Below are 18,780 nucleotides of genomic sequence, written 5' to 3'. Positions count from 1 at the left end.
GCCAAGGCTGCCGTGCTCTCTCCCGCGCCGGAAATGGTGGGGGAAGGGAGGGGTCCCTAGGTCCTGAGCGAAGGGCCAAAGAGAGAGAGGGTCTCCCAGGAGGGCCCGGGCTTGAGCAAGGTCCAAGGGAACCCCGACCTAAAACGAGTGTGGGCGGGGTGGAGGGCAGGGGTGCGCGCGGCCTCGGGGTACCAGCGACCCCACTCCAGGTGCCGCATCCGGGAGGGCCGCTCCCGGAGCCGGGCCTGGGCCGGGAGCGCGGCGGCGGCGGCAGCGGCGGCGGCTCCTGCTGCTGCGTGACCAGGTAGGTGGCGCCCCGGAAGGCCCAGCGCTGAAAAGCCGGAAGGCGGGAGGGTGGGGCCTGCGCGCCGGGAGGGGCGGCCTGGTGTCCCTGCGCCTGCTGGCCTGTGACCTCGCGGCGCCGCCTCCGCAGGTAAAGGGCTCCGAGCTGCTGGAGCCGGGAGGGGGAGGGGCGCCCGGAGCGGCTGGCGTGCCAGTCGGCCTCGGGCCTGGCTCTCCCGTGCCGGGCGCACGCTATTCGTGCATTCATTTTCTATATGGAGAATCGGGGTACACGGAGGGCTGTGTGTGCGTGTCACCTCCCGCCCGAACTCCTGTGTGTGCGTGTGCCCGCGCGTGTGACTTCCCGCAGGAACCGCGGTGCGTGTGGCTGGTGTTATATCCGCAGGGCGGAGCACCCTTGGCCTTGCCCTCTGGGAAGAGAATCTGGACGCTAGTTTAGAGATGATCAGGAAGGAATGTTACCGATTTAGGGGCTGGGGGAGATTAACTTTGTGGGGACTGGTAGCTTCTTTAGCCTTTAAAACAAACAAACAAAAGAAATAGGAATATTTTGAGAGGGTGTGAAGCGACCTGCTCATGGGCCAGGTAGGTAGGTAAGGTGTGCTCCGCTAGGGTCCTGCTCGGCTCTGGCCTGCGTTGCTGCAGATGGCAGCCCCAGTGTGGCTTGTGCTTTTGACTTTTCAGGAGAAATCACAAGTCTGAGGTGTATGTGAAATCTCTTGTTTTTAAAATTCTGGCAACTAATTCGTTTTTAAAAAGTCTGTGGGCTAATCTGACAATGTTTGCCGATGGGATCCAATCTTTGCCCTGGGGCATAGAGAGGTGGAAAGACATGGTTTATAGGAGCCAGTGGGTACACTGGAGCTTTGTAAATTTCACCAGCAAAGTAGAAAGTACTGAGGATTGCAGGTGGGCAACATCACTCTGATTCTTAAGAGGCCCTGCTTTTCTAATTTTTAAAAAGAGCTGTGTGCATGGAGGTCTGTGTTAGCTCTGCAGCCTTCCTCTCCTGATCTCTCACAATCTGGTCCACCTCAGAAAGCCAGGCTATATAGTCTCAGGGACGGGCTCATCTCCCTCTCCCCCAGATCCCTGCTGTAATTGGCAGAACAGCCTGGGTGCTTACACGAAACCAGGGCTTCACGTTGGCATTTGCCTCCCCTGTGGCTGGCAGATGGGCTTCCTGTGACCGGAGCCTGTTTCGTGGACCAATCTGATTCTGAAATAGGTGTGATATGGGGGGAGGCACACTCCCGCCCCATTGAGGTCTGTCCCCATCAGAATGCTCCTGTCTCCTCCCTCCTCACCCACTTCTCTACTGCTTACAGACAAAGGCAGCTGGAGTGGGAGAAGAAGCAGCAGGACTGGCTTCCTTCCTCAATCTGGCAGCCCTGGAGAAGTCGGGAGGCTGAGCTTTTAGCAAGGGCTCGGGAGATGGGGCTGCAAACCTTTCTTCCACAACAAGAGTCTATTGATGCTCTAACTTCTAAAATGATTCTTACAAGGAAATTAAACCAGCATTCCCTTGGATGGAGGCAGCCACAATGCCACCTCTCTACCCATGGTGTGGAACCACTGAACCCAGCTGGAGTCAGGCCACTTCCTTGCCTCCCTTCCCACACACCATGACACCTGCTGGCTCTCCAGTCCTACAGAGCTCTGGGCTTGTGCCTTGTGCTGGCCCAACTGGGCTAAGTGGAGGTTGGAAGTGGCGTTTGCACAGTGATGTCTCATTAGCCCCTGTGGGTTTCGACCTAAAGTCATTCAGAGCAGGTTGGAAACTTTTTTTGGTTATTGTTTTGTGGGGTTTTTTTTAATAGACAGTAGAGGGTGAAGTGGGTATATATCTATTTCCTTCCTCTTTTACATACCTTTTCTTGCTGTGCAGAAACTGTTTCAAGAGTACAGATCCATAATTCTGCAGAAAACCTGTTTTAGGCGTGGCATCTGGGCAGAGTACACTGGGCTAGAAGCCAGACTTGCAGATCAAGCATGGCGAGGCTCAAGGTCTTCATGCCTCTGGGAGCGGGAGGCTCATTGCAGCCTCCAGAGGGGCCTTCGAGGGACCTGCGCTTCATCTCCCTTTTTTCGGCATAAGTGACAGATAAAAAGCTGGATATAAACCAGAGCTAAGCTAGAAGGTGACTAGATATTTTACAGGAGGATTTTTAGCTTTTTGAAAGGTTTTACCATGAAATTAATTCCTTTGGTTATCTTAATATGTACTTGAAATTAAACTTTTTGTTTGCATAGCTTTACAGGACCATGGCTTTTGGGTAAATCAGGTTACTCTCTCTCCCCCCATTTCTGAGTGCAGTTCCTTCGCTGTTATTAATGCTATAATGTTATCTTGACATTTGTGCCTGGAAAATTCTTGACCTCTGGAAGGGTGTTAGGGGGCGCTCTTGCAGGGAGGAGGAGGGGGCATGTGCTCTGTCTACACGTGGTCACTGCTGGTGAGCAGAGGGGCCTGGAAGCTAGCAGGCATTTTAGCAGATCCAGGACACTTGGGAGCCAGAGCAAGGACAAACACTTGAATTCTCTTCTAGTCCCTTGGGCAACTCTTCAGGACAGCCCTTCCACTGCCTCTCACACCCCTGGTGAACAGACACATCTGGGGGATGCCTCTTTGCATTTCTGAACTCAAGGACTGAGTAACAGACGTCAGACATCTTGAGTCATGCTCTCATAGACTCTTGCTGTCCAAAATGAGGGCAGAAGATCACCTGGGGGTGCTTGTAAATACAGAATCTCACCCTGCCCATAGGGGCCGTGTTTAACAAGATCTTCAGTGACTCCTATGCACTGGTGGAGAATCACTGATGTCAAGAATATAAAAGGAAAAGAGGGGAAATTTACAGGGGCTGGAGCACAGGATCCCTCTTACCTCTCCTGGGACTACAAAGACGTTCTGACTGGTGATACAGGAGATCCACAGATTTGTTCTAAGGGCTCAGAATTCTCTCTCGGGATTGGGAGGATAATTTTACATTAGAGACTAATTCTGGATTATCCTTGGGTTTAAAAAAGAAACCTCATATATCCAAAAGATATTGAGTAATAGAATCTGCTCCAAACTTCCACAGTCAAGTTCCTTTAGTGAATGTTTGCATGTCTCAGCCTTAAATGAAAAGGGAAGTGTTGGTGAGAAAGGAAAGTGCCCACTGAGCCTTGGGTCTAGCCGAAGCTGGAAGGAGAATCACCTGCTCATTGCTGCTTTGATTTTACTTCCTATCCTGCCAGGTGGCCCGTCAGTGCCAAAGCTCTCCATTCCCACCAACCTTGGGGCGGGGCCTGCCCTGCCCTTACCCTTGCCCCTGCCTGTCCTTTTCCTGCTAGCGTGGCAAACAGTTTCCTGAGCCCAGAGAATTGTTCTAAAGGTCATTGTTCCAAAGTACATCCATCCATCTGTCATCTGTCCATCCATATGCAAACCCCTGGAATTCTTTGATTTCTTTTATTCTCTGGTCGTTTCATCTTACTATATCATCCTATCCTTGTCTTTGATGTCTCATGAGTAGAACTGGATTGACTCTATGAGTGGTTGCTTATAGAAGCCAGTGGTGTATGTTAGGAACCAAATGTTCATTTAGAGCCATCATGTCTGAGAGTCTGCAGTGTTCCAGACTCACTCCAGGCACTTTGCTTCCATTCTACTTACACCTTGCAAGAATCCAGCCTGTAGGTGGTTTATCTCCATCTTACAGGTGAAGAATCTGCCATTCTGCTCAGGGCCATCCAGTGGGTGAAGGCTGTGTGGTTGCAGAGTCCTGTGCTTTCCCCTTCTCTGGCTTGGCGTGGGCAGAGATGCCCTGTCACACAGGAGACGACCAGGGGCTGGGACTTTGTGCACTTGGCCAAGGTTTGTGCTCGGGGATTGCCTGAGCCAGCTGAAAGGCCCTGATGCAAGGGAGCTCAGACTTGCCTCACTCGTGATGAACTGGTGGAACATGTGACCAGGGTTGCTCCTTAACCTGTTGTAAATCAGAAGTTAATCAGAGGGCAGAGAAGACCTTTCATCCACTCTGCTGATTCAGTGTGCTTATTAACTGAAAGCTGCCCTGCTTTCTCTTTGGCAAAGGACTTGGCACATGACTGGGGGGTGCTGTCATCGTGCATACAGCAGAGATACTGTTCTGTACCAAAAATGGTGAACCTTCCTTAAAACTTTAGGAAGAGTAACATTTGGGTAGAAATACGCTTCACTCATTAAAACTCTCCTTTGGAATGCTTCCTTCAAGGTCTGCTGCAATGCCCGTCGCGGTGGAGGACATCATGAGGCTGCTGTGCTCCATCTCTGAGGAGAGGAAAATGAGGGCGGCCGTCAGGCACTCCGGGAGGGGCGCCCTGGTCACAGGGGCTGTGGCCTTCGTTGGTGGTTTGGTGGGCGGCCCACCAGGACTAGCCGTTGGTAAGTGCAAGTGCCTCACAGGGACAGTGCAGTTGTTGGGAAAAAAAGACCTTTGAAACCACAGAGACCTCATAAAAGCCTCTGTCCTGTGTGAGAAGTTTGTTGAGTTGAGGTTGCTTCTGTGAAATGATCTTTGGGTACATAAGTCGTCCTGTTAAAAACACGAGCTTCTGTGTGAATGTCTCAGAAGTGCAGGGCTCTCTCAAATGGCATCTGTCATGCAGACCTGGAGGACACCTTTCCCCCCAGGGATGTGTCCTAGAGTCTGAAGATTTCAGGGTGTCCTGGGTCCCTTGGACAGTCTCCCTCCCCCCATCACCATTACTGCCAGGCACCTACAGGGGGCTGATGCTGTAGAGCCACTTTACATAAGCTCGTTCCCAGAGCGCTTCCCCATTCTGAAAGCAAGCAGTCCAACGCAGAAAAAGCAATAAGCTAACTCCTGGAGTGATCATCCCTGTCCCCTTCTTTTACCACCTGCTTCTATTTGGGAACCCGTTTCTGGCAATAAATGAAACTTTGGCTGATTTTCCCATCATTCATTTTTGCTAGAATGAAGTTGCTTCCTTTGGATTAGGAGCCAGAATAATTCCTCTGTGGCCCAAACCATGGGCTAGGGGTGGTGTCAGAGAGCTGGCTGCTGTCCAGGCCTGACTTGAGGAGGGGCCAGATAAGGCCTCCCTCGAGGTGCCTCAGATGGACCCTGCAACACAGGGGCATCGGCTCAAGGCATGGTCTGCTGCATTGGGCTCAGTAAATATTTACTGAATGCCTCCTCTGTGCCAGGCAGCCTGTGGTGGGATACAGGGCCTGGGAAAGCTCACAGTCTGGTGGAAGTCCTTTCTATATGGCTTGCAGTCTTCACATGAATACAGGCTGGAGAGGTGACTGCTTTTCTGCTGAGGTTGGTTTCTGTGTCCCAGCTCACCAGTAAGGCTTCCTGCTCTGTTCTTCCCTCTGGTAGCAGCGTTGGCATTCAAGGACACTGTATTAAGCTGAGCCCACACCGGGGAGAAAAATCAGCTTGTGGGTGGCCCCAGACCTTCCATCTATGCATTTCCGTTTCCAAACTCTGTGAATTAGTGAGTCTTGACTTCAGCTTCTTGCCATCCAGGAAGTAGCCTGTGAGGGAGGGGACAAGGCCATTGCCTTCTTCCTCAGTGACATCCTATATCTTTGTCCCACCCCATCTAATGTGCTCAGGGAAGGCTAGCTGGGATCATTTATCATATAGCTCTGCCCAAATGCCATTTTGGGAGGACATATTTTATTCAGATTGAGTAAAAGCTGGTAGAGAACAGGATGTCTGTAAAGAGAACCCCAGGGATTCGCTACTTGCAACCACTGGTCATGGGCAGGAGCATCATTTTACCCAGAAAACAAAGGAATTTTCTCTTCTCCAAAGAGTTGGTAATTTTCTGGTCGATATTTCCTGGCGACTTTTTGCGTTAAGTGCTGCTCTAAATCAAATATTGATGTTCTCATAAAGGTTTAGTGCAGATGAGTGCAACTCTTATCAGCTCTTAAGTGTTTCACTGGTGTCATGGGGAAAAGTTCAGTAAAACTTGTAAATGACTGGCCCTCCCTCCCTAGAATGCTCCTTATTTTCAGACTGGGGGGGAAGCTGTCTAAGGGCAGTGTTCAGCCTCTAGGACATGAGGCTGGCTGGTCCCCAGAGAAGGTGTGTGCTACCAGGTGCCTCCACACTTGGTTTCCTGAGATGATGCAAGATTTACTTACTGTTGGCTGAGTCCAGCTTGCAAATGGGTTCTCCGTGGCCTGGGCTGCATTCTTTTAGATAAACTTTTTATTTTGGAATAATATTAGATTTACAGAGAAGTTGCAAAGATGATGCCGAGAATTCTCATATATCTCTCACCCAGTTTCAGTTCCTATATTACCAAGGTACACTTGTCAAAACTAAGAAACCAACACTAACATTACTATTAACTATTGTTCAGACTATATTTGGATTTTATCAGTTTCTGCATCCATGATCTTTTTCTGTCCCAGACCCAGCACAAGACAGCACATTGCACTTAATCGTCATGTCTCTTCAGTCTCCCCGGTCTTGTTTTTTTTGCCCTACTCTTTTTTTGATTCCTTTCCCATATAGGCCATTACAGAGTATTGAGTAGAGTTCCCTGTGCTATACAGTAGGCCCTTATTAGTTTTCTGTTTTATAGTAGTGTGTATATGTCAATCCCAGTCTTCCAGTTTATCCCTCCCCCTTACCCCCTGGTAACCATAAGTTTCTTTTCTACATCTGTAACTCTTTCTGTTTTGTAGATAAGTTCATTTGTACCTTTTTTAGATTCCACATATAAGTGATATCATATGATATTTGTCTTTCTCTGCCTGACTTACTTTACTCAGTATGACAATCTCTAGGTCCATCCATGTTGCTGCGAATGGCATTATTTCATTCTTTTTTATGGCTGAGTAATATTTCATTGTATATATGTACCACATCTTCTTTATCCATTCCTCCATCGATGGACATTTAGATTGCTTCCATGTCCTGGCTATTGTAAATAGTACTGCAATGAACATTGGGGTGCATGTATCTTTTTGAATTATGGTTTTCTCCGGATATATGCCCAGGAGTGGGATTGCTGGATCATATGGTAGCTGTATTTTTAGTTTTGTAAGGAACCTCCATACTCTTCTCCATAGTGGCTGTACCAGTTTACGTTCCCACCAACAGTGCATGAGGGTTCCCTTTTCTCCACACCCTGTCCAGCTGTTATTGTTTGTAGATTTCTTGATGATGGCCATTCTGACTGGTGTGAGGTGGTACCTCACTGTAGTTTTGATTTGCATTTCTCTAATGATTAGTGGTGTTGAGCATCTTTTAATGTGCTTTTTAGCCATCTGTATATCTTCTTTAGAGAAATGTCTATTTAGATCTTCCACCCGTTTTTGAATTGGGTCGTTTCTTTTTTTGATGTTGAGCTGCATGAGCAGTTTGTATATTTTGGAGATTAATCCCATGTTGGTTGCTTCATTTGCAAATATTTTCTCCCATTCTGAGGGTTTCTCTGGTCTTGTTTTTCACCACTTTGATACTTTTGAGGAGTACTGGTCAGGTATTTTGGAGAGCTCCTCTCAATTTGGGTTTGCCTGATGTCTTTCTCACGAGTAGGCTGTGGTTGTGGATCTTTGGAAAGAATACAGTGGAGGTGCAGTGCCCTTCTTGTCACACATTTCAGGGACACATGACACCCACAGGACCTCCCTTGTGATGCTCACCTTGATCACCTGGCTAAGGTCATGTCCGCCAGGTTTCTCCACTGCAAAGTTACTGTTTCCCCTTTCCATACTCTACTCTTTTGAAGAAAGTCACCAAGTCCAGCTCGGCTGCGTCTTTTCAATATCTGATTGCCGATATTTAAAAATCAGGGCTTCCCTGGTGGCGCAGTGGTTGAGAGTCCACCTGCCGATGCAGGGGACACGGGTTCGTGCCCCGGTCCGGGAGGATCCCACATGCCGCGGAGCGGCTGGGCCCATGAGCCATGGCTGCTGAGCCTGCGTGTCCGGAGCCTGTGCTCCGCAACGGGAGAGGCCACAACAGTGAGAGGCCCGTGTACCACAAAAAAATAAAAATAAATAAAATAAAGTAAATAAGTAAAAATCATAAGACTTTTAAAAGATACATACTTGGTATTCCACACGGCAGCAATTGGCTGGCGTAGGGTAGCCTTGTCTCCTTTAGACAGCGACCTATCTCTCCAGGTCACCACAGTCCCATTCAGCTCACTTCACTCCTTTCAGCTACCTGCCTGGCCCCTGTAGGCACTTGAGTTTGAGACCCCTGCTCTAGGACACCTTCCTGTAGCAGACTGCACCTGACCTGGTTAAATAGACCTTTCCGTTGATACAAGGTCTTCGAATTCCAAAATAGTGTGCGTTAACTTTGATAATAATGAATTGACATTTAAAAATAATGTTTGTGCCCTTTTGGGGTAGCAGAAAGAGAAGTAGTTGAATACATTAAATTTGTTATTTATCATCATACAACTTTGGAGGGGTTGTGTATGAAAAACATTGTTTCAAGAGAAAATACCCCCTCATCTGTCTGCAGGGTCCTTTCTAACCACGTGGTTCCACTGGAAATTTCAAAGTTCAGGGCTAAGACTCATATTAGCCATCCAGTGGAGGAAACTCAGCCTCACCACTGAGATGGTTCTCCCTGAAAATGCATTTGCTCCTCAGCCCTGTTCTTTGAGATGAGAGAGATTTTTATGAGAAGCATGGAAACCTTCCGCCCACGAAGAGGATTTTAGTTAGCACAGCTCTCAGGAGGGGAGACGCTCTGTGTTGCACTGTGAGCGCAGAGCTTAGGGGAGGGCATGTTTGGGTGTCAATTATCTGAGCCAAATCGACCAAAGACCACGTCAACCTTTGCCCTCTGCCCTCCTGGCGGAGCAGGCATGAAGCCAAGCCCATTCTGACCCGCTCATGAATGTGCCCACTCGTCACAACGGTAGATGTGAACTCAGCGAGAACCTGTGGCTATCGTTTATGAATATAAATGACCGACTAATTAAGTCCTTCCTGTTTTCTAGGGGGGGCCGTCGGGGGTTTGTTAGGCGCGTGGATGACAAGTGGACAGTTTAAGCCAGTTCCTCAGATCATAATGGAGCTGCCACCTGCCGAGCAGCAGAAGCTCTTTAACGAAGCCACTGCCATCGTCAGGCACCTGCAATGGACGGACGCCGTGCAGCTGACCATGCTGGTCATGGGCAGTGAGGCCCTGCAGCAGCAGCTGCTGGCGATGCTGGCCAACTACGTCACCAAGGAGCTCCGGGCAGAAGTGCAGTACGACGACTAGGCCTCTGCTCCGGGAAGCGGGGTCCATTTAGATGATTCCCCCCGACTCATGGAAGGTGACTGGGGAGCTGCAGGAAGCCCCACATCATCAGAATATTACCCTAAACTGTAGCGAAGTCTCCTGCTGGAGAGGCTGGGGCTGTGCTATATCATGTTCTGGAATTATTGGAGAAGATGCCGTGTTTTGTGGCCGTGTGCACCTGTGTGCCCTGACAGCCCTTCAGCTGGGAAGCTGGTGAACAGTAAAGCCGTGACTGCTGCCCCGTGGCGGCAGTTTTCTGAATCTACTTTCGCTCACACAGGAGCTGGAAGAAGGTCTTCACGTTCAGCCTTCTCTCATCACGTGAAGATGACGCCTGTCCAGGCAGCCATTGCCCGACCAGCCCTCCCTTGGGACCTTGGGGCTGTCCCCTGCTGGAATCACGTTTACCTCTTGAAGGCCCCTTCCCCACCCAGTGACTTGTGAGTGGTCTCAGGGAGGAGGCAGTCGGCCTGCTGAGTGAAGCCACAAACGTCAGTGGCACCCAGCCCCTCCCCCAGTAGCTGCCTGACTGGGCTCTCGCCCTCCCAGGGGCTTGCTTTCCCCGTCTGAAAAGTCATAGTGGTTCCTGAGTTCTGTTTTTTAAATTAAATATTTTCAGTAAATTATTGCTCTTCCTGAAGTGGTAGAATCATAAACTATATCTAAGAAATGTGTCCACCCTAAGTTTCCCCTAATACTGTTTTTGCTTTGCTTTCAGAACCACAGTTTGACACGTGTCATCAAACTACAATAAATGTTTTCTGAACAGTCCTTTTCTCCACCTATTTGTGTAAAGTGTCTCTGACATTTGAAGTTGTACACATGGAGCACAAGGGAAGGAAAGGTGTCGGATTTGTGACTTTAAAGAAGGAATGAAAGCTCCGGATTCCAGGGCCTGCGACCTGACTTTCCAGGCTGCTGTGGCACCCTGTGCTGCCTGTGAGCACACACTGCCCTGAGCCTCCCTAGCAGCCACAGGATGTCCCTTGGGTCCCAGGGGCCTGGAAGGAAGCTGCACTGTCCTCCCTGGGGTGCAGAGGAAGGCACTCCTGCTGAGCAGAGTCAGTATCCCACACCTCTGTGTGTGTAAAGAAAACTTCAGGGCAAATTAGAACCCAGGGTGATTAAGGAAGGATCAAGCTTTTATCTCAGAAAAGTTGCTCTTTTTTTAAAAATAAATTTATTTATTTATTTTTGGCTGTGTTGGGTCTTCGTTGCTGTGCGCGGGCTTCTCACTGCAGTGGCTTCTCTTGTTGCGGAGCACAGACTCTAAGCATGCGGGCTTCAGTAGTTGTGGCTCGCGGGCTCTAGAGCACAGGCTCAGTAGCTGTGGCGTACGGGCTTAGTTAGTCCACGGCATGTAGGATCTTCCTGGACCAGGGATCGAACCCATGTCCTCTGCACTGGCAGGTGGATTCTTAACCACTGGGCCACCAGGGAAGCCCAGAAAAGCTGCTCTTTATCTGGCCTTATCTAGCACACATCAGGTGCCCTTTACAGGCCACACTCCTGGGGTTGATGAAGCCACTTTGGACATGTGCACTGCTTGGGTTGATGGGCGGCAGGGTGGGGTCCTTTTAGATGATTATCCTGACTCATAGAAGGTGACTGGGTAGTTATGGGGGGGGCCCCACCAATTCAACTCATGTGTTGGGTCCTACTCTGCCAGGCCCAGGGGACACAGGTGGTCCCAGCTCGGAGGTCCTGCACCAGTGTCCACTGGAGTCCCTTCCCTGGCCTGCCTACCTTTACCCTTGGGAAAACCACTCTCGGGAGGAGATGGCCTGACTCCTGACCAATTTGGGGTCAGATGAAGCAGGCCTTACAGAATAAAGTCACTGGCCTAGCCAGGTCCTGGGTGACTTGCAGTAGACTTTGGGCCCAAGAGGAGTCCAGGCCTTGAGTCTCATCTCCCCCAGGAGCTGAAAGCACTTTCCTTGCTTTCCCCTCACACTCTACTCCCAGCAACTGTGGCTTTAGTATTTCTGCATCTTCTTTGAAATTTTTTCATTTATTTATTTTTGAATAGGTAATACAAGCCTGGTACAAAACTTAGAAGACATCAGAAGATACAAATGGAAAAGGAAGGCGTCCTCCTATACTGACCCCTGCTCCAGCCCCCTTTCCAGATACAGCCACTATACCAATTTCTTGTATATTCCTTTAACTCTGTTTTTAGATAGTCATTTAATAGTATTATTTTATTTGTCAGTGTTCATTGCTGAAAACAGAAAAATTCAGAAAAGTATAATGAAATAAGAACCATTAAAAGTATCACCACCCATGGGACTTCCCTGATGGTCCAGTGGTAAAGAATCTGCCTTCCAATGCAGGAGATGAGGGTTTGATCCCTGGTCAGGGAACTAAGATCCCACATGCCTCCAGGCAACTAAGCCCGCGTGCCACAACTACTGAGCCCGCGCATCTCAACTAGAGAGCCCACGTGCCCTGGAGTCTGCACGCCACAACTAGAAAGAGAGAAAACCCACACACCACAACTAGAGAGAAGCCCGCATGCCACAACGAAGAGCCCACGCACTGCAACGGAAGATCCCGCATGCCACAACTAAGACCCAGCACAGCCAAAAAAAAAAAAAAAAAGTGTCACCACCTAGAAAGCCACTGTTAACAAATTTGGCATATTTTGTGCAAACCTTTTAATGCTATGTATGTGTATTTCTAACATATTTGCATCTTTACTGTTTAGACCTTTTTGAACACTCTTACCAATTAACATTAAATAACATTTGTGATGTGTTTTGAAATCTCTTATAAACATGTGTAATGGCTTTATAATATTCCACTGCACTAAACCATATATACAAACCTGCTGTAGTGTCCTTTCTAGGTTTTTACTATTATAGTGCTGCATTTTTGTGAACATTTCTGTGTGCATATGTTATGCACACAGAATATGTTCATATTTTTCATTATGATATAGATAGTCTGTAAGATAGATTCCTCAACGCGAAATTGCTGGATTAAAAAGTATGTAATATTTTTTAAGCCTGTTGTTCTATTCGGTCAAAATTCTTTCCAGAGGGGCAGTATCAATCATTTGCTCTCCCAGCAACAGGTTTTGGGGGTGCACATCTCATCACATCCTCACCAAGAAATAGAATGAGAGTGTCTTAAAGCTCTATTAATTTAATGGGTGATTACTGACATCTTGGTTTGAGTCATTTGTCTTTGTATTATGAGTGGGGTTGACAAGGCCAGGGTGACCACCTGGCGGCCACCTACCCAGGCAGTGCTGAGAGCCCCCGGGCCCCCATGGCCCAGGCCTAGCAGAGAGTGAGGGGCCCCTGGCCTGAGCAGAGGGCTGGCGGGGCGGTGGCGGCTTGTGGCCAGGAAGCAGCAGGGGAGTGCCAGCAGCGGGAGCCTAAGGAGGCAGCTGAGGAGGAAGCCTTGGTGGGGGACCCAGTAATTATACAAAGAAACCTTCTGCTCTGGGCCGGTTATTAACCTGCTTCAGTGTTGACACGACAGTGCCAAGTGAGATTTTTCCAGGCAGATGGTGTATTTTTAGCTGGAATGAACTTTTCTATTTTTCTGGTTTTTTGGAAGCAGACATCGGGGTGTGTTGCAATGCGGGAGGACTGGGGCTCAGGGTGCGGAGGACGGGTCCTCTCCCCGTTACTTATTGAGAGGTGCCATCTAGTGGGGAAGCGGGTGCATCCTTTCTCTTCTTCCCTTTGAGCCGGGCCTGTCGAGCCTTCTCTGAGTCTCCAGCCAGGCCAGGATGTGGCTCCACAAGGATGATGTTTTGTGAGTTCCCCTTGGGAGGGGGCTGGGGCCTTCCTGAGGTTTTTTTTTGTTTTTTTGTTGTTGTTGTTGTGGTACACGGGCCTCTCACTGTTGTGGCCTCTCCCGCTGCGGAGCACAGGCTCCGGACTCACAGGCTCAGCGGCCATGGCTCACGGGCCCAGCCGCTCCGCGGCATGTGGGATCTTCCCGGACCGGGGCACAAACCCGTGTCCCCTGCATTGGCAGGCGGACTCCCAACCACTGCGCCACCAGGGAAGCCCTTTCCTGAGGTTTTAATAAGCTATGAACAGAACATCAGCTATGTCTGCTGCAACCTTTTTGTATATAAACCAGAATGTCTCTCAGTCCTGAACAATCAACATATGGCAGTTAAGCAATGCCAGGATTCATCTAAACCACACAGGGAAGGACTGTCTGATATATTTTCAGTTTGTTGGGAGGAGATAAATGGCTTTATTCGCTGGAGGTGGCATCTTGGACCATTATGATGACGGCGGGTCAGGAGGCAAAGCTTGGGCCTGGCCGGCTGCATCGCAGCCTCGGGGCTGCTAAAGTACCCCAAATGCTGGCAAATGGAGGAAGTTACAAAATGTTTTTCTAAATTATTGAGGTGGAGGCTATTTAATTTTTGTGGGTTTTAAGGGGAGGACTTTACTTGTTCTCATTTGCAGTTGAACAAATGAAAGGATAATATCTAGGAGTTATCTGTTATACACCAATTAATTAGTATTAATGAATACACATGATCAAACGCAAAGCTGGCAGGGCTGTGGGAAACCAATGTATACACATTGCACACTCCACTGGAGAAAATACATAGTGATACATTCTTTTGGGAGAGTGATTTAAAGGAAAAATGTCACAGGAACCATAAAATTGTATATACTTTCCAGCCAACCAATTTCACTTCAGGGAAAATATTACAATAAAATAATTCAAACAGAAAAAAAGATAAAGATATTCATAGCACTGCTGTTTATGACGGCAGGAAAAAAAGGGAAAGAATTCTGATGTTGAACAACAGGGAAATAGTTAAACTGTGTATGTGGGCAATGTAATGGAATACTAACAGCCAATTTTAATAAGTAGTAAATGGGGGTGGGTGTATGAAAGTCAGTGGAATTGCTCCATGCGCATCATTTGCCTTACAGCAACTTCATACTTATGTGCTTGGGGGGAATAAAGAAAAAGACAAGCTGTAACTAGTGCTGGTGACCCCAAGGGCTTCCAATGCCCCAAGGGTGTGGCTCAGGGGAAGCAGCACAGGTGGATGAGAATCTCAGAGTGTGGGCATCTTGTGCCTGAGGGGATTCTAGTGTTTTAAAATGTGAATTACTTACCTGTCCGCAAACCAGGCAAGAACCAGCCTGGTCCCCAGCTCCCTGGGGCTGCTCCTCCCAGGAACTGTTCAAGGCCACATCACAAGCAGCGTCCTCACAAGCCTGCCCCTACAGAGGCGAGGTCCCACTGCAGCGCAGGGTTCCAAAGCACAACTCTTAGGGGGGTTACATGTGCCCCCTGACCAAGGCAGGAGGGCCAGCCATGCTGGGAGCTGTTTGGATACAGGGTCTTCTCTCTAAGGTCTGTCCAATAGAAATATAATACAAGCCACAAACACAATTTTAGATTTTCTAGTAACCTCATTTTTTAAAAGTAAAAAATAAATTTAATAGTATACTTTAACCCAATATAGCCAACATATATTATCATTTCAACACGTAATCAATAGAAAAGAGTATTGAGATATTTTCCAAATTTTTATATTATCTCTTTGAAACTCAGTGTATATGTCACAATTACAGCACATCTCAAATCTGACTAGCCACGTGTTAAGCCACGTGTGGCCAGTGGCTACCACGTCAGGCATCACCACTCTGTAAGACACATAACAGAAAACATAAAGATGAAAGATTTTTCTTTTCCCCTTAGGTTGCCAGTGATATAGACATGTCCCTCTAAGGACCAGGAACCTCTTTCTGTCACTTCTCTGTTCTGAAGTTCAGCATCTGGGCTTGTTTGTGGTCCTTGTTAGAGGTCAAGATCAGGTTGGATGGTGCTATGGACTGAATTGTTTCTCCCCCAAATTCATATGCAGAAGCCCTAACCCCCAATGTGACAGCATTTGGAGGTGGAGCCTTTGGAAGGTAATTAGAGTTAGGTGAGGCCATGGTGTGGGGACCCCCATCCCCACAATGGGATTAGTGCCCTTACAAGAAGAAACACCAGAGAGCTCCCTCCCTCTCTCTCTGTCTCTCTCTGTCTCTCTCTCTGCCATGTGAAGACAGGGAGGAGAGGCCCGTTTGCAAGCCAAGAGCCCTCACCAGAACCCAGCCATGCCAGCACCCTGATCTTGGACTTCCAGCCTCCACAACTGCGAGCGATACATGTCCATGGTTAGGCTGCCAGTCTGCAGAGCTTTGTTATGGCAGCCTGAGCAGACTGTGGTAGGTGGGAAGCTGGGAGGGGGAGGCTTACTGGGGACCTCCCAGATCCCTGTTCTCTAACCTGATTTAGGGGCAACAGCATTTTCTCCCTGCCTTAAGATGACAGCTTGACCTGGTGTGTGGGTGAAGACCCCCCTGGATGAACATCCTCAGCCACTAAGAACCAGCCTTGTCCTTCTGTCCCAGGCACAGGTGGCCCTCAGAGGCCTTGGAGGACGGCACCCCTTAATCTCTACCCCCTTTCTGCCTGCACCTGCCAAGCTGAATGTGGCTAAAGAAAACACCTGCCCACAATGACTGGTCTCACTCAGCACTGCTGTGTTCTCCTAGTTCACTTCCTCTCCCACCGCCTCTCCTCTCCTCAGCTCCCAACCCTTCCTCCTCTGTCTTCCCTCAGGTCATGACCTTCGTTCCCTGAGAAAAGGAATTAACCGGAAGAGAATGTTCACTCCCTATATCTGTGCCCATCTTTCCTCCTGGTATTAGGAACCGCCCTTGCTCTTGACTCAGGCCAGCCCCTCTACTGGACACCAGATTCCACCCCCTCCCTCCAGTCATTTTCCTCCTTCCCCCTCATCGCCACATCCCCCGCTGCACAGACCTGTCCCATCAGCATGCATATGTGCATGATTTCTCCCATATTAAAAAAAAAACAAAAATTTCAGCAAGGGTACCAGGAAAATTCAGTGGGGAAGAATTGTCCTTTCAACAAATGGTTCTGGAACAACACGTAAAAAAATGAAGTTGGATGACCCCCTACCTTATAACATATAAAACATTAACTCGAAATGGGTCATATACCTAAATGTAGGAGCTAAAACTATGAAACTCTAAGATGAAAACATAGGAATAACTCTTTATGACCCTGGATTAGGCAATGGGTTCTTAGATAAGACACAAAATCATAAGTGACAAAAGAAAAAATAGATAAATAGGACTTCATTAAGATTAAAAACATTCGTGCTTCAAAGGACACCATCAAGAAAGTGAAAAAACAAGCCACAGAATGGGAGAAAATAACTGCAAATCATGTATCTGATAAAGGACTACTATCTAGAATATATAAAGAACTCTCAGAACTCAACAATAAAAAGACAAATAACCCAATTTAAAAATGGGTAAAGGATTTGAACAGATATTTCTCCAAAGAATATATTCATGGCCAATAAGCACGTGAGAAGATGCTCAACATCATTTGTCATCAAAACCCCAATGAGATACCACTTCTCCCCTATTCAGATGGCAAAAATAAAAAAGACAGTAACAAATGTTGATGAGATTGGGAAGAAATCGGAACATTTATATGTTGCTGTTGGGAATGTGAAATGGTGCAGTCACTTTGGAAAACAGTTCGACAGTTCCTCAAAATATTAAACAGAATTATCATATGATCCAGCAATTCCACTCCTATGTGTATACCCAAGAGAACTGAAAACATATGGCCACACAAAAACTTGTATACGAATGTTTATTAGCAGCATTTTTTACAATAGCCATAAAGTGTTAACAACCCAAATGTTCATCACTTGGTGAATGGATGAACAAAACGTGGCATATACATTGTATATAACATACAATGGAATATTATTCGGGAATAAAGGATTATATTATGTGTATACTGATATATGCTACAACATGGATGAACTTTGAAAATATGCTAAGTGAATGAGCCAGTCACAAAATACCACATATTCTATGATTCCATTTATATGAAATGTCCAGAATAGGCAAATCCATAGAGACAGAAAGTAGATAAGTGACTGCCAGGGGCTTGGGGAGAGGAGGAATGGCTGCTCATGGACATGGGGTTTCTCTTCGGGGTGACAAAAATGTTCTGACACTAGATAATGGAGACGGTTGCACAATCTGGTGAATATACTAAAAACTACTGAACTGTATACTTTAAAGAGGGTGGATTTTATGCAATGTGAATTATATCTCAATAAAGCTGTTTTAAAAAACTCTCTTTGGCACTGCTGCCCCCTCTAGCCACCACCCCATTTCTCTCTTTCTCTTTGCAGTGGAATTCCTCACAGGAGTTTTCCACACTCACTGTCACCAGTTTGTCTCTTCCCCTTCTGGCAGGCATCTGCTCCTACTACCCCACTAAATGATCTCCTGTCAAGGTCACTGTCCTCCATGTTACTAAACCCAGTGGTCATTCTCAGTCCTCATGTTACCCAACCCGTGGGCAGCATTTGGCCCAGTTGACCACACCTCTCCACTTGGCCTCCCCGACCCTGTGCTCTCCTGGTTTCCTCCGGCCTCCCCGGCTGCTCTTTCTTGATCTTTGCTGCTTCCACCTCCAGTCCTGACTTGTAAACACTGAAATGTCCAAGGTTCATTGCTTGACCCCTCCTCTCTCTCTCTCCCTCCGTCTCTCTTTTTATTGAGGTAAAACTGGTACATAACATTATATAAGTTTCAGGTATACAACATTATAATTCAACATCTGTGTTCATTACAAAGTCTAGTTACCATCCATCACCTTACACTTGACCCCCTTCACCCATTTTGCCCATCCTCCCAACTCCTTTCCCCTCTGGTAATCACCAGTCTGTTCTCTGTGTCTGTGAGTTTGTTTTTGTTTGTTCATTTGTTTTGGGGGTCTTGTGGGGTTTTTTGGTTTTTGTTTTTAGATTCCATATATGAGTGAGATCATACCATATGATTTTTTTTCTTTCACCTTCCAACTTTTTTCACTTCTATTATCCTCATGGTCCATCTATGTTGTTGCAAATGGCAAGATTTCATTCTTTCTCGTGGCTGAGTAGTATTTCATTGTATATGTACACCACATCTTTATCCATTCATCCATCGATGGACACTTACATTGCTGCCACGTCTGGGCTCACCCCTTCTCTCTTTTTTTTTTTTTGCGGTACGCTGGCCTCTCACTGTTGTGGCCTCTCCCGCTGCGGAGCACAGGCTCCAGACGCGCAGGCTCAGGGGCCATGGCTCACGGGCCCAGCCGCTCCGCGGCACATGGGATCCTCCCA

The 18,780-nt window shown here is 47.7% G+C and overlaps 1 protein-coding gene across 1 annotated transcript; it reads left to right on the top strand.

The window, feature by feature from the left end:
* Positions 1–4,554: 4,554 nt before the first annotated feature.
* On the top strand, positions 4,555–9,548 carry CUNH19orf12 (chromosome unknown C19orf12 homolog). Its single transcript, XM_007470928.1, has 2 exons — positions 4,555–4,714; positions 9,283–9,548. Exons 1-2 carry the CDS (start codon positions 4,555–4,557, stop codon positions 9,546–9,548), a joined length of 426 nt encoding a protein of 141 aa, XP_007470990.1.
* Positions 9,549–18,780: the final 9,232 nt, after the last annotated feature.

The sequence above is a fragment of the Lipotes vexillifer genome, unplaced genomic scaffold (assembly GCF_000442215.2).
Source record: "Lipotes vexillifer unplaced genomic scaffold, Lipotes_vexillifer_v1.1 scaffold182, whole genome shotgun sequence".
NCBI lineage: Eukaryota > Metazoa > Chordata > Mammalia > Artiodactyla > Lipotidae > Lipotes > Lipotes vexillifer.
The sequence above is the reverse complement of the archived record's forward strand: the minus strand, read 5'-3'. Positions and strand labels throughout refer to the sequence as shown.